The following is a 16,107-nucleotide window of genomic DNA, read 5'->3' as shown; positions in this document are numbered from 1 at the left end:
AGCCTGCCTTCTTAACAAGTTTGTCGAGGCATGGGGCGTCTTTCATCTTTATGCTGCCTCCCCAGCACAACACCGCATAGAAGAGGGCACTCGCCACAACCATCTGATAGAACATCTGCAGCATCTTATTGCAGATGTTGAAGGACGCCAACCTTCTAAGAAAGTATAGTTGGCTCTGACCTTTCTTACACAGAGCATCAGTATTGGCAGTCCAGTCCAATTTGTCCAATTTGTATGTGAATTTCCCCTTGGGATTAATAAAGTATCTATCTATCTATCTATCTATCTATTGTGGAGGATGGCCAGCTGTTTATCCCGGCCAATACCCCCAAGCCGCCAGGTGGAGCCCTCCTTGCAGCATGGAGGTCCCCAGAAGACCAGTAGGGCATCATGGACAATGTGGTTTTTATTCACAGCCCTGCTGGATGCCATGGGGGACACAAGAGGGAGCTGCAGGGACGACTGAGGACTTCTTCGTGCCCTATGACCCGGAAGTTCATCATAGGAAGAGCGACGGGCTTCCGGGTTGAAGAGCTGAGCTGGGTGGAAGGGTGGCAACGCATCTGGGAGCTAGAGGATTGGTTATTTGTAATTGGTATTGTGATTTATATGAGAATAGTGGAGGAGAGAGTGTTTTCTGCACTGTGGCAATTTAATAAAGTCAATCTGAGGACTTTTACCTGGTGTCTGGAGTCGTGGACAGGGGTTCAAGGGAGCGAGAGCGCCCCCTATCTACCACAGTGGCGTAGTCGGCAGGATACTCTAGCGTCGTTTCCAGAGGACCTGAATAAAATATTTCTGTGGGTAACGAACCCTGAACAGACAACGGCGTCAGGAATCACCACAGCATAGCCAGAGCCCAAAGGAATGGACTCTGACATTCCGAAGGGGAAGGCGAGCGAGGCACCGCTCACCCCACGAAAAGGTAAGGAGGGTCGGGAAATGGCTGATCGGGAGGTCACAAAAATAATAAAAAAGAAAGACCGCAGCCTGCTAAAAGAAGCGGCCCGATCCTCAACCTGTGAAGAAAAGAACTCCAAGTCCAAGAAGCCTCCGCGAGACCCGTCAGAGCACGTGCCAGAGGCGGGCGTGCTCATTGGCTCCCGGCCGGCAGGGAAGACAGATGAGGAAGTAAGTCTTCTGCCGGTCGAAATAAATAATATTGACTTGCGCGAACACGAGCGCATGATCAAGCCCGTAAATAGTTTTCTACAGGTCCTGACGAGTATTGAAAAGATCGTCGGGGAGTTGGAAGCTGCAGCCAAAGCACCGTTGGAGAAGCTGAGGGACTACGTGCAGCGATTTGGTGGGGAGCCTCTCGTATATCATGATGTGGCGGTACAGGTATGTGAAACCCGTACCGTATATAAAACAAGAGGGACGCAGTGTAAACCGGGCCAGCTTTTAATAAATAGCGGGTGCCAGTACATTACGTGCACTACAAACAAGGTTGGTACTTTAACCGAGTGGTCGGCAGAAGGGCTAATCGATTCAGGGCAGCTAGACAGTGCTGACTCCCGGGGCGAGGCAGCCCTAAAGATGCCGCCACCGGTAATTTGTAAAAGTAAAGAGGTGCAAACAGTAAAGGGTCTCTCTTTACTTAATAGAGAGACTCAGACTGTGGACAAGCCCCAGATTAAGCAGGAGATCCCGAAAATAAAATGGGGGTCTCCTGACAAGAAAGAAAGAGAGAAAGCACCGTTAGAGGCGGAAGGGGTTTCTCTCCCAGCAAGAGAAGGGGCGGACCTAAAATTTCCTTATTGTTTTCAGTCCCGTAGGGGGAGAATACCAGGAGGACAGAGGCAGTGTTACGGGTGCCGAAGGTTGGGCCATATTTGGCGGAACTGTCCTTGGAGAGAGGGGGACAAGATGTCGGTTTGGACTAATATTCCCCCTAGGTTCTCCAGGGACCAAGATGTTCGAATTAATCAAGGCTCAACCAGAACGTCCTCTTGGAGGAAGACTTCCCTCTCGGGGCAGGCCGCTCCAAATCATTATAATTCGTTGCTGGGAGGGGAATACTGTGGAGGATGGCCAGCTGTTTATCCCGGCCAATACCCCCAAGCCGCCAGGTGGAGCCCTCCTTGCAGCATGGAGGTCCCCAGAAGACCAGTAGGGCATCATGGACAATGTGGTTTTTATTCACAGCCCTGCTGGATGCCATGGGGGACACAAGAGGGAGCTGCAGGGAGGACCGAGGACTTCTTCGTGCCCTATGACCCGGAAGTTCGTCATGGGAGCTAGAGGATTGGTTATTTGTGATTGGTATTGTGATTTATATGAGAATAGTGGAGGAGAGGGTGTTTTCTGCACTGTGGCAATTTAATAAAGTCAATCTGAGGACTTTTACCTGGTGTCTGGAGTCGTGGACAGGGGTTCAAGGGAGCGAGAGCGCCCCCTATCTACCACACTATCTAAATATGCTGTCTGTTAAATATTCCAAATTTGAAATGTGCATTGTGCAGCATGTTAAATTTTTCCATAAAAGTTAAATAAACCCTCTAGATTTTCAGTTCCATCTCCCCCAGTAATGTTGAGACCTGCTCCTTAGGATATTAGATTTGCAGGTTCATCTCCACGTCTACCCACCTGTAAAACACTAGATTTGCTTTGGAGGCCATGAGCCGCCAATAGTCACCCCCTTTACCCCATTGCCACTCACATTTTTCCACGTTCTCATGTGCCTCTTCAGCAGAAGGACTTGCTTGTATCTCTTGGATTTTCTTCAGCAGCAGCTGGGCAGCCTCTTCTCCTTTCCCTTTAACAAGGTTCAGCAATCTTCTTGCCTGAATATTTATTAAAATATTTTTTTTTAAAACAAAAGCAGTCCATCTTGGTTCCAAATGCTGTTGATTTTTTACGTGTAGTATTATCCAGTGCATTTACAGCCTCTTTATACATACTACTGTAATGGTGTACTGTTTAAAGCAATTTCAGTGACAAATTGTTAGTTAGAGTATGTCTACCTAAACATAAACTCACTAGACTAAAAGTTCATGAGACTAAGAGAAATCTTCAATAGCATCACCAATACTGTGACTCTGGTATAGTTCTTTCAACTATTAACCTGACAGTTACCATTTAAAATGTAGTATAACATAAAAGTATTCAGACCTGCTTAACCCAGTTGAACTTTGCAGGGGACCAGAGCCTACAAGGTCTGACAATTACGTTTGTGAACTCATCCAAGAACAAGTGCTACATACCTCATTGTTGAATATCACTACAGTCAGCTTCAAAGTACTCCCCTTGGGAAGCTCTGCACCAATGCCAGCACCTAGACCACCCTTTAAAGAAATTTTGGAATTCTTTATTTCTGGAATGGCCATCAGAGCTGTTGTCATATTACGCTTGATGTCTTCAATGTCATCAAAATGTCTTCCTTTCAATAATTCCTTTATCTTCGAGTAAAGAAAAAGTCATTGGGGGCCAGATCAGGTGAGGGTGTTCCAATACAGTGTAGAGCCGACCCGGACACAGACAGGCGGACATGTTCTTAATCACCACTACACGTATTTATTTACAATATTTACAAATCAGTCAAAAAGTGCACAAACAAACCCCAATATACACAGTCCTGGCCACTCAATGCCTTCTTCTCGGGCCGCCTCCATTCTCCTCTCTTGCCTCGTCCTGCTTCGACCTAACTCCAGCGCTGAATGAATGAAGACGGCCCCTTTTATACAGTCCCCGGATGAGCACCAGGTGTTCCCGGCATTCCTCCCTTGGCCACGCCCCAGCGTGGCGGAAGTGCCGGCTGTCCTCCCGGCAGCTCTCCGGGTGCCGTCCTAAATCTTCCCCCCAGCACTTCCTGGTGTGGCGGAAGTGCTGGGGTAAAAGGTCCCCAAGGCATTAGGGCGCCTCCTGGCGGTGACCACAGGCCCCTACAGGGTGGAGCTTCCATGCCCTGTACCCGTGGCCCCAAGAGCAACCAGGAAGGCGGCCCCCACGTGATCCAGGGTGGGCTTTGACCCTCTTCCGGTCCGTCACGGCGTCCCGGCCAGGTCGTTGCCCCTGGCATCCCTGACAACAGTTATTGGTTTACTAGCTAAAAACTCACTTACAGACTGTGCCATGTGAGCATGTGTTTGCTCGTTGCCCTATTGCAAGCTCCGACATTCTCACGATGGCACATAAGAACATGCAATAACAATAATGAAGACACCACCACACATCGACACGAACACAGCTGTGAGACACTGATATACCAAGGTTATGAAACCTCACCAAGCTGTTTGTACAGTGCTGCCAATGTAAGAACATGATGGCAAGTTTGCAAACTTAATTGTCAGACCACGTATTTCAGTAAGGACCGATCCTGGATGAGAAGCCAGTTCATCACAGGGCCCACTCACATGTTGCCAGTTTGGAATCATCAAATAACCTATGGAGATGTAAGAGGAAAATCCAGACAAACTTAGGGACAACATAGAAAGTCCACACAAACTGTGCCCAATCTAGGATTCAGCTCTGAAGGAGTGTCTACCAGCACTTACCACTGTAAAACCTTAGCTTACTATAGACCAGAGTTGTTCAACTCCAACCCTGGAGGGCCACAGTGGCGGCAGGAAAATTTCCTTCCTGCCACTTTCTTAATCAGTAACCAATTTCTGCTATTAATTGACTTCTTTTCTCTTCACTTTTATTGCCTTTGTTATTTAACAATTCTCTGAGTTGCTTCTTTTTTCCTTAAATGACAGCCAAATAAAAACGAGCTGTGAAGTGAGCCAACAGATGACCTGCTAAGTTGTGGGCCTCAAAGCATTTTCATAATTAGAAGGTGATCCTTGTTGTTAATTTAACTCATTATATAATTCCTTGGCTTGTTGGTGCTCTCATTCTACCACAGCAGAAAGTGCCATCATAATGCTTTGTGAATCTGAGCAGTTCAGCATTACTGAGATCTTCAACTTTATCATGTGATGGACACTTGATAGCCAGTCATGGACACCCCTGCTATAGACAAAAATGAAAAAAGACAACACCATGGACAGCACCGAAGCTGCTATCCAAATCCCAATTCTGGACCTGTGGGTCAGCAGTGCTAACCACTGCACCGCTAAACCACTACCACCCCCCCAATTAAATTCATGTTGTACTTTTGATAAAATTCTTATGTCTGACTGTAGACAGGATGTCAAGCCTGGACTTCCATGAACTCTTTGAATCAGGCAGTGTGGAGGGCTGCAAGATGTTGCAATGTTGGACCTACACATAATAATTTCATGGTCATTTGAACATCAGACATTGCTGCTACTACTACTGTAATCAGACCTGGTTAATCCACAGGTAGCTTGAGATGATCCCAGGGCACAAGAGGCAAATATAAAAAGCACATTAAAGTGCCCCTCTAACTGCAGAGTGTAAGCAGAAAAAGACAGAAGATGACGTTCAGTTACCAGCAGTAATCAATGACTACTGATGAACCCAGAACTTTGCAGGTGTAGGACAGCAGCATTTTGCGCTGCATCACCAATGTTGCTCCACTTCATAATGTTAAATAGTGCATCTTTACTGTAGTTTAATCCTTAATGACTTTCACTCTTATCCTTCATTAATGGAGCAGCTCTCTAGCTGTTCTTCTTTGAACTTTCTAATTTGTCCTTTTTGCAATATGTAGAACTACTTGACTTGAGGGTATTTGATAAACTCTGATGGACAAGTATAATACACCTCCAAGCTTTGCTCGCATTTATCAATGATTACATTTTTTTTTTTTAGCTTGCATTTTTTGTTTTAATTTCTACTGCACTGATCAGTTTGTGGGTGACACGGTGACACAATTGTCATCACTGCCACCTCCCAGCCCTCAGACAGCAAGGTTCAAGTCTCTATCCAATCACTGGGGGATATGTTAAGTCTACACACTTACCCCATTTCTTCATGAGTCTTCTTCTGGTATTCAGCTGTCCTTCAAAGTTCTAGAGATGTGCATGTTAGTCTGAATCCATCTGTCTTGATGTTCAAATGGAGGACCTACCTGATCTCTCCAGCCTTCATTTTCAAGTTTCATCTGTCCAGAAAGTCACTCTCACACTGTGGACTACATGAAACTGGCCTGCTGGCTTTGACAGCTCTACCATCCATCCATCCATTATCCAATCCACTATATCCTAACTACATGGTCACGGGGGTCTGCTGGAGCCAATCCCAGTCAACACAGGGCACACACACACACCAAGCACACATTAGGGACAATTTAGAATCGCCACTGCACCTAACCTGCATGTCTTTGGACTGTGGGAGGAAACCCACGCAGACACGGGGAGAACATGCAAACTCCACGCAGGGAGGACCTGAGAAGCGAACCTAGGTCTCCTAACTGCAAGGCAGCAACGCTACCCACTGCGCCACCATGCCGCCCGCTCTACCAAAAAATGTCAATTAATTTGCTGTTGTCATGAACAAAAACATTTACAGATGAATATGCTAAGTGTGTTTGATTTGAAAAGCTCAAGGGTTTGCATAAAATGTGAAAGCTTCCACTGTTGTTATCATGTCTGTCTGCCAGTGGACTGATTTTGTTGTCATCAGCGGTGTTTCTGCATTGAGGGCCCATAGAACAGAGCGCTCCAGTTATTGTGCAAAACAAGAAATAAACATCCCTCTGCAATTTAACTAGTTATTAAAATGTTTATAACAACTCCTAGCCTTGTCTTCTTAAGCAATTATTTTCCAATTTTTTATTATACTCTTAATGTAATTACTTACCTAGAAAAATATTGCTTCTTGTAGTATGTGGAACTGTCTTTGTGTCGAGTACTGCCAGCCTTTCTCTGACTAAATGACTGGACCAATTGGCCCTGCAGTGTTCTCTTTTACCCTTGAGTGTGTGTGAGTGTGCATGTGCAGCCTGAGCTTTCCAGTTTAGAGATGAGGCTTAACGGGCATCACCCGTATTAAAACAGGGGCCTTCTGTTTTGTTTTGTTTTTTATGTTGGCACATTTACACTTCCATTTCAAGTGTTTCCCAGTCAAGGCTATTCAGCATATACCAGTGAAGACCTATGAAAAGTCCAGTTCCATTTACTCATTTAAAGGCAGCATTGTGCATGTGTGCCTGGGGAATCACCTTCCCGGCTCTGTTGAGGTAAACCAGTTCCAGTCTGGGACTAGAGGGGGCCCTGTCGCCATTTCATGTGCTTCAGCTGCAGTTCTTAGATGACGCTCAAAGCAGTTGCTTAGCCCCACCCCTGCATCCACATTAGGTCCCGCCCCTTCAAACTCAGATACCATAAAAACAGTTAGTCCCCAGAACCAGGCAGCTCAACCTGGACGGAGTTTTTGTTCCCAGAATCCTGGGAAATGTTGTTTTGGGCTGATACAGCCATCCGTTTATTTGTACTATCATGCACCATTTTTGTCTGCACTTGCTTATTAAATGAGGACACCCAGTTTGTGCCCCAACATTCAAAGCTGTCTCAGCTACTCTGTCATATCCGGTCACAGTAGCTACAGTAACTTGAAAAAGAAATTCAAGAAATGATTTTCACTCACTACTGATATGCATGCTCAATTTGAAAAAAGTCACTAAGGAAGCCCAGAAGTGCTCCTTCCATTTCACAGAAATGAAGCCTGCAATATGATGACCCATTACAAAGAAATGAAGAATTCCAGTCCAGAAAGACAGAGCAGGTGTATGTATGAAGAATGTTTTGTGTTTTCATTTGTTTGCTGGCCTCATGATTAGTGCTGCTACCATGCCTTCAGCTTGAGATGTGTAATTTTGTGTAGTGTGTGTGTTCAGCCTGTCTTATTATGATTTGTCACTTTTTATGTCAGTTTTCAATTTCACTTTAGTTCTTGCTTAATGTATATTTCTGTATTTTGTCAGATGATGAAGATATCAGAGGGTATCACAATGATCTGATGTCAATCAAGTCTGATTGATGTTTTGTAATGTGAAGGGAGCTCGAATTTGCATGTTTCACTAGTCATTGGCAAAAGAGGGACACTCCTTATTACCAAGAAAGGAGCATTCTAGAATGGCTCAATCAAATTCTCACGCCACAAACATCAGTGCTTGTTACTTCAGTAAATCGTTTGAACATCTTGAATGGAATGTGCTGTAGAAATTTTTGAAATTTCAAAAACTCCCATTTCAAAGTCTTTGGGAAGTTTCGAAATAGCCTCTCTTAAAATAGAGAAGCATTCTGTGTGACATTAATTGCTCCTTAATTTACATTTTGCCAGGGGTTAGATAAACATCTGTATGTTCCTCTTTCACCTTCCAGTTGTGTCCCAGACGGTGAAGCAGTACAAGTTAGTGAAATGGCAGTGACCGGTGGACTTCAATGCCAATTTCAGCTCTCCATCAGGTACATCTTTCAATTTTTTTATGTTTTAGAACTACAAACTACAGTTAGTCACAGACCTTTGACAAACCAAGCAACAATCAACAGCAGCACATCAATCAAATCATTTGAATTAGAATCTGCTGCCTACAAAACCTCCTGAACTCGGTTTCAAACTACAAAATGAGCTCCTTTTCCGTCACTCTTCATGGTGATCTCATTAGACCTTCTTCTAATACAAGGAATCTTGATGTCATTTTTGATTCCACCCTTTTCTATTCCACCCACATAAACCACATTAAGAAAATGTCTTACTTCCACCTCCGTAACAAATCCTACGTTTGCTCTTTCCTCTCTTTTTCTAATGCTGAGAAACTTGTCTGTGGTTTTATCACATCCTGCATCGATTATTATAACTCCCTACCCTTCTAATCTTATATCACATCTCCAGCTGATTCAGAACTCTGCTGCAAGAGTCCTAACATGAACATGCAACAGCAAGCACATCACACACATCCTTCTCTGGCTCCCCATGTGTCTTACAGAATTGAGTATAATATTCTATTAATAACCTACAAAGCTTTAAATGGCCTCATACCACACCACATCAATGACCTTCTCCATGGCTATGCTCCTGTTCACCCACTAAGGTCCTCTGATTCTGGCAATCTTGTTGTGCCCCACACTAACCTGCACTCTATGGGTGACAGGGCCTTCAGCTCCATAGCATCCACACTTTGGAATGACCTCCCAAAAGGGGTGGGACCAGGAGACAGTAACCTGGAAGTGATGTCACTGTGATTCGATCAGCTGACTCTATTCATTTGTTTACAAAACAGCCTAAAACTAATTTGTTCAGGAAGTCTTTTAACTTAACTGGACACTCTGCCCCTTCTTTTAGTTTACCTCTCTGTCCAGATGCTCAGGATGATGTGTGTTTGTGTGTGTTATATCACAAATTATTCAGGCTTTTCTTTTAGTATTGAGTATAATCTGGTTTACTCTTTCTTTCATTCTGTTCTAATGCTTTTGTATATCCTGTGTTTATTTGTTTATTTTTCTTTGCAAAAACTATTTGTATGATTTTGTTTAAAGCACCTTGAGCATGGGAAAGGTTCTATATAAATAAAATGTATTCTTATTATTATTACAAGATGTTGTTAAATAATACTAAAAATTAAAATTTAATGTGTTTTATTAATACATACGCCAATTGGCCACAACATTAAACCCACCTGCCTAATACTGTGTAAGTCCCCCAATGCCCCCAAAACAGCTCTGACCCGTCGAGGCATGGACTAAACAAGACCTCTGAAAGTGGCTTCTGGCACCAAGACATTAGCAGCAAGTGCTCCAAGCCCTGCAAGGTGCAAGGTGGGGTCTCCATAGATCATCCTTGATTTCCAGCATGTCTCACAGATACTTGATCAGATTGAGACGTGGTGAATTCAAAGGCCAAGTCAACACCTTGACCTCTTTTGTTATGTTCCTCAAACCATTCCTGGACAATTTGTGCAGTGTGGCTGGGCACATTATCCTTCCGAGAGAGGCCACTGCCATCAGGGAATGCTGCTTTCCAAAAAGGGGTGTATGTGGACTGCTATAATCTTTAGGCAGGTGGTCAAAGTAACATTCACATGAAATCCCAGGTGCCCAAGGCGTCCCAGCAGAACATTTCACAGAGCATCAAACTGCCTCCATCGGCTTGCCTTCTTCCCATTGTACACCCTGCTGCCATCTTTTCCCCAGGTATACAACACACATGCACCCAGCCATTCACATGATCTAAAAGAAAATGTGAATCATCAGACCAGGCTACCTACTTCCACTGCTCCATAGTCCAATTCTGACACTCTTTTGTCCATTGTAGGCACTTACGGTGATGGACAGGGGTCAACATGGGCACTCTGACCAGTGTGGCTACGCAGCGCCATATGCAGCATGTGTGTTCTGACACCACTCTCTCATTGTCAGCATTAAGTTTTTCAGTAATTTGTACAAGAAGAGCTCGACTGAAGGATCAGGCTAGGCTTCACTCTTGACAATCATCAGTGAGCCTTGGGCACCCAGGGAAACTGTTGCCAGTGCACTAGTTGTCCTTCCTTTGACCACTTTTAGTAGGCACTAACCATTACATACCAGGAACACCCCAGAAGACCTGCCATTTTGAAGACGCTCTGACCCAGCTGTCTAGCCATCACAGTTTGGCCCTTGTCAAAGTCGCTCAGATCCTTATGCTTGTCCATTTTTCTTGCTTCCAACATATCACCTTCAAGAACTGACTGTTCACTTACTGTCTAATATATCCTACCCCTGAACAGGTGCTACTGGTAACAAGATAATTGATGCCATTCACTTCACCTGGCAGTGGTTTTAATGTGGTGGCTGATCAATGTATAATTACATTGTATTATCATTGTTATTTACCCTACTTTCTCTGCTGTTCTTTTACTGGTTTTCTGTGGTGGTGATCTGTACCATCACCACCTGATCAAGGCGCCATGCAGTACCTACATTAATGAATTGAAGGCCAGAGGTCCACAAAACCTTCATCATCAAGTTCTTCCATGTGAAGCCTGAAAACCACGAGGACTGATTTACATCATTTATGTTAAGTAGAATGCCCAGTGGGGGGCCGGGTGGTCTCGTGGCCTTGGAACCCCTGCAGAATTTTTCTTTTTTTTTCTCCAGCCCTCTTTAGTTTTTTTGTTTTTTTCCTGTCCTCCTGGCTATCAGACCTTACTTTATTCTTTGTTACTTAGTATTGCCTAATCTTATTTTTATATATTTTTTCCTTACTTCATCTTGTAAAGCACCTTTAGCTGCATCACTTGTATGAAAATGTGATGTATAGATAAATGTTGTTGTATCTATAAATATAAATGATTGTTACAAAAGTATTTCAAAAGCGAAATGTGATATGTCATATATTTAATAAATTAAATTAACAAAATTTTAAATGCTCCATCTTGCAAAAAAGTGACCCCCTAAAGGCACCTCAAGGTCATGCCAGGCCTACATGTTTTAACTTCTTGATGCTTGCTGTTGAAATGTATCAAGTATACTTCCAAGATCTTTCTGCTATATTCCAGCCCCACACTGTAACTAGTTTAGGATCCCAGGGGGTCTTTTCATACTCTGGTGGTACTGTAAAGCAGAAATGAACTCTAGTAGCAAGTAGAAGGCAGTGGCAAATAGACAAACAAAGTGTCCTTCTCAGTGGCTGCCACCTCAGTCCTGTGAACATACAGAAAAAAGGGTCTTCAGTGCGGGGTCTGGACAGCCACCGTGGCTTCACACTTTCATCCCTGTCAGTTTCTGCTTCAACTTTAAATGAATTTCAGGTAATTCTCACTGGTCATGTTGGCCAGGTATTTACATACCCATTTAACCCAAGAGGCGGGTTGCAGGGGCCTGAGCCTATCCTGACAGCACTGGGCACAAGGTAGGATACAGTCCTGGGTACAGCACCAATACATCTGAAGGTCCACTCACACACACTGTCATACTGAGGCCATTTTGGAGTCATCAATAAACCTAACCTACATTGCTTTGAGTATGTGGAAGGCAAGCCTATTTAGACACAGGAAGGATAAGCAAACTCCACATGGACAACATCTGGGCATGGGATTCAAACCCTGGACCCTAGATATGTGAAGCAGCGGTGTAAACCACTGCTCTACCATAAAATTCAGTTCTCCACTTAGACCATGATCTCTGCCTCCAGTTTATGCACAAGTCTCTTTATTCATCATGTCAAAAGAGCCGCCACTGCATTGATCTGTGGAACTTACATTCAGGGGGTCTTAAGTGTAATTGTGGCTGATTGCGTAGTTAAGAGTACGTTACAAGGTTTTGTCTGTTTGGGTATGTTAACTTGTCTTATTTGCATTATGTGTACACTGTGAGCCCTGAGCATTGTCATTCTGTCTCTCTATTTACTTGTATGTGGTTGAGATGACAATACGATTTCATTTAACTTTGTAATCCAAAGTTTTATATTAAACCCAAACTTCACATCAGCATTTATGCCTCTATGTATAGCTTGACTTTGCCCTCCCATGATCAGGTGGGTAAAAGGAGCTGTTCATTTATTGTATTAAAGGGCATCCCCAAGCCATGTGGGCAGATGTAGCTGAAAATGTATTGTCTCACGAAGCATGTCTCTCACATTGGGTGCGGTGGGGGAGATGAAGCAAAAATTTTTTTGTGTTATAGAGCATATCTCTTATTTTAGGGCTAGGAGAACCAGCATACAATATCTATGTGTCTTAAGAGGCATTTCTCCCACTGGATTTAGGGGTGGGAGGTAGATGAAGGTGAGAATCTAGTGTGTTAAACAGCATGTCCCATATTTTTTTCTATCAATCTGTAGTGACTAGCTATGTGGTATCGTCCTAGGGAAACACCATAAGTGCAGGTGATGCCAACAGCCTAAAAATCTGATTAAAAAGAGCTGGTTCAATCTTGAGAGTCAGGCTGGACTCGCTGGAGGGAGTAGTAAAACAGAGGTCACTCAGAAAGCTGCTTACAATCCTGGACTGTGGCTCTCACTTCCAGGATGAGTTCTTAGCTAAACAGAGAAGCATCCTCAGTAAGAGACTGAGACAACTGTGGTGCTCCAAGGTTTACTGTGTCAGGTTATTTATACCCTCATCCATCAGGCTCGATGATGAGTCACCCCTCGGCTAAGGTGGTCTTATTGCTTGTGTGCTGAATCGTACTGAGCTGGTCTAGCAGACATCATAACAGACAATGACACTATGCACTATACTGCGCCATTCTACTGTGCCAATGACTGGCATCCTGTAAAGCAAAATTGTAACTGGTATCTGCAATTCTAACTACTTTTCACTTTCCCCAGGCCAAAGATGACTGAGTGGCAGTTACTGAGGCGCATGCGTCACAGCTGCAGCCCCGTTCGTAAGTCGTAGGTCGGATGTCCGACTACCTGTACTTAATATTATGATAATTCTTCTTATATGTATATTTGTGCCTTTTTATGTTTTCTGCTTTAATTTAGAAATTTATTTCAGAATTAATAAAGTTTCTGTCTGTCTATCTATATTTTAGATCTAGGTGAACCAGCATACGGTATCCAGCACTTTAGGGGCATGTCTCTCAGGCATGGAGACATAAGGGTAAGTGGGAAGCTATTGTCTTGCTATGCAAGGAGAACAGTAGGACAGGCAATGTTAACAGATTAATAAACAAAAGATTAAAAAAAATTAACAAAAAAACAACATCACGGTGGCGCAGTGGTAGCGCTGCTGCGTCACAGTAAGGAGACCTGGGTTCACTTCCCAGGTCCTACCTGCGTGGAGTTTGCATGTTCTCCCCATGTCTGCATGGGTTTCCTCTGGGTGCTCTGGTTTCCTCCCACAGTCCAAAGACATGCAGGTTAGGTGCACTGCTGATCCTAAATTGTGTGTTTGTGTGTGTGTGCCCTGTGGTGGGCTGGCGCCCTGCCCGGGGTTTGTTCCTGCCTTGCGCCCTGTGTTGGCTGGGATTGGCTCCAGCATACCCCCATGAACCTGTGTAAGGATATGGCGGGTTGGACAATGACTGACTGACTGTAGGTTTATCTATCAAATAGTTCCTTACATATCTAGATCACCCACCTTCGTACATAGGACAGTAGTAGTACTTCTTCTACTACCACTGTCTTATCTATTATAGCAGTTTCATATCAATTTACCATTAAGTGCCATCCATATCTATTTACAGCATCTAGTATATTTCTCTGTCATATAGTGACTTACATATCTAGCTGACTCAGCTCAGTAAATGGGATAGTACTACTTTTTCTACTACTGAAATCTATCTATAATGATACCTTTTATATAATTCCATCATCTATATAGTGCTTTTCATATCTATCTATCTATCTATCTATCTATCTATCTATCTATCTATCTATCTATCTATCTATCTATCTATCTATCATGTATCTGTTGTCACACATATGCAATTTAGAAGACAACTTGAGGGCTCATCTAGCTATAATTCCCCACTGAGTCAAGGGTTGGCTCTATTGCCAAATGCTTCTTCACTTTTTTCTCCTACAGATCGGACGACCGTCAGTCACAGTGATGTCACTTCCAGGTTACTGTCTCCTGGTCCCTCCCCTTCCAGTCTGGCTTTCTCTTAAAAGGCAACACTGGCATCTTGCTCCAGCCGTTATTCTGAGTCATGTATTAAAATACTTAAAAGTCCTTTGCCTCTTTTGCTTTTTTTTTACCCAGTTATATGGGGTATGCCTACAAGGTGCCTCAACTTTTCATATTTGTCTTTGTATTTTCTTACAGTGGCATAGTCAGCAGGATCTTTACTGGTGATGTCAGAACCAGTAGACTTGACAATGTTGGTGGCTGCACTGACAATGAATTTCCGGGCATTACAGATTCAGGTGGGAAACCAGGAGATTCAACTGGCTGAGTCTGAAAACCATCTAATTGCCCGGATGGCACTCTGTAAGGAAAGACTGTTGGGCCCCTCCCAGGTGTTGCTGACACTTCATTCTAAGGATGATTTTGAGACATACCTCCTCACCTTTGAAAGAACAGCAGTAAGACATTGGCAACACAAGGACTGATTGCAAATACTGGCTCCTTTCCCGACAGGTGAGACTCAGAAGGGTTCCTATGACTTTCATGAATGGGTAGCCAGGGATCATGATTGGTTGAAGTCAGAGTTTCTCACACACTATGGCGTGGCTGCGGACCTGCATTTTAAACAGTGGTCCTGCTCCCTACTTCAAATTTTAAATTATTAGCCCATTGGCAAGGACCCCAAGAGATAAAAGAAAGAAAAGGGTTGGTGGAGTATTTGGTGAAACAACCAAATTGTCAAATTCGACCCATACTCTGAATAGCTATGCTCTCTTTTAATCCATAGGGAATATTTACTTAATAGTCTACGTGACCATCATCATCAAGTCCTTCCGTGAGAACCCTAAATCCAAAGAGGACTGTTTCATTTATGTTAGGTAGAATGCCCAGAGGGGACTGGGCAGTCTAATGGTCTGGAATCCCTACAGATTTTATTTTTTTCTCCAGCCGTCTGGAGTTTTTTTTTTGTTTTTTCTGTCCCACCTGGCCATTGGACCTTACTCTTATTCTATGTTAATTAATGTTGACTTATTTTGTTTTCTTATTGTGTCTTTTATTTTTCTATTCTTTATTATTTAAATCACTTTGAGCTACTGTTTGTATGAAAATGTGCTATATAAATAAATGTTGTTGTTAAATTTTGCTTCTAATTTGACATCCCAACAAAGACTGGAGCTCGAAGCAGCAATCAAATCTGTCCCAATGGCAGTGGATGATCTGGGAGTGGTTGTCAGAGAATGTTCCTATTGGCTCCCAGAAGCAAAAAGAGCAGAAGTTGAACTTGAGATCAGATGAATGTTAGACCTTGGTGTGAATGAGGAAAGCTGTAGTCCTTGGCCGATCCCTATTGTTGTGGTCCCAAAACTAGACGTCAATTGGCGCTTTTGCAATGACTTCCATTGGAGTAATCAACTTTCCCAATTTGATGCGTATCCAATGCCCTTAGTGGATTAACTCCTCAAGTGACTTGGAAAAGCGCAATTCTTGACAACACTTGACATGACAAAAGTGTACTGAGAAATCCTGCAACAGAGTCTGCCATGGTTAAAAACGCATTTATATCTCTAGTAGACACTGGAAATATTGTGTCATCCCTTTTGGCTTGCACAGGGCAACTACCACGTTCTAATGGTGGATAGAGGGCTACGTCACCCTAACACCTATACTGCTGCCTACCTTAATTACGTCATCATCTATTCCAA

At 43.5% G+C, this 16,107-nt stretch overlaps 1 protein-coding gene across 1 annotated transcript in view; it reads right to left on the bottom strand.

Annotated features, from left to right (window-relative positions):
* nod2 (nucleotide-binding oligomerization domain containing 2) overlaps positions 1-16,107 on the bottom strand; it is a 59,947-nt gene that overhangs the window by 24,577 nt on the left and 19,263 nt on the right. Inside the window, 1 exon segment of the mRNA XM_039762880.1 lies at positions 2,663-2,786. Within this exon segment, the coding sequence (XP_039618814.1) occupies positions 2,663-2,786 (124 nt within the window).

This window comes from Polypterus senegalus, chromosome 9 (assembly GCF_016835505.1).
Source record: "Polypterus senegalus isolate Bchr_013 chromosome 9, ASM1683550v1, whole genome shotgun sequence".
Classification (NCBI taxonomy): Eukaryota; Metazoa; Chordata; class Cladistia; order Polypteriformes; family Polypteridae; genus Polypterus; species Polypterus senegalus.
Note: the sequence above shows the minus strand (reverse complement) of the source record. Positions and strands in the feature narration are given on the sequence as shown.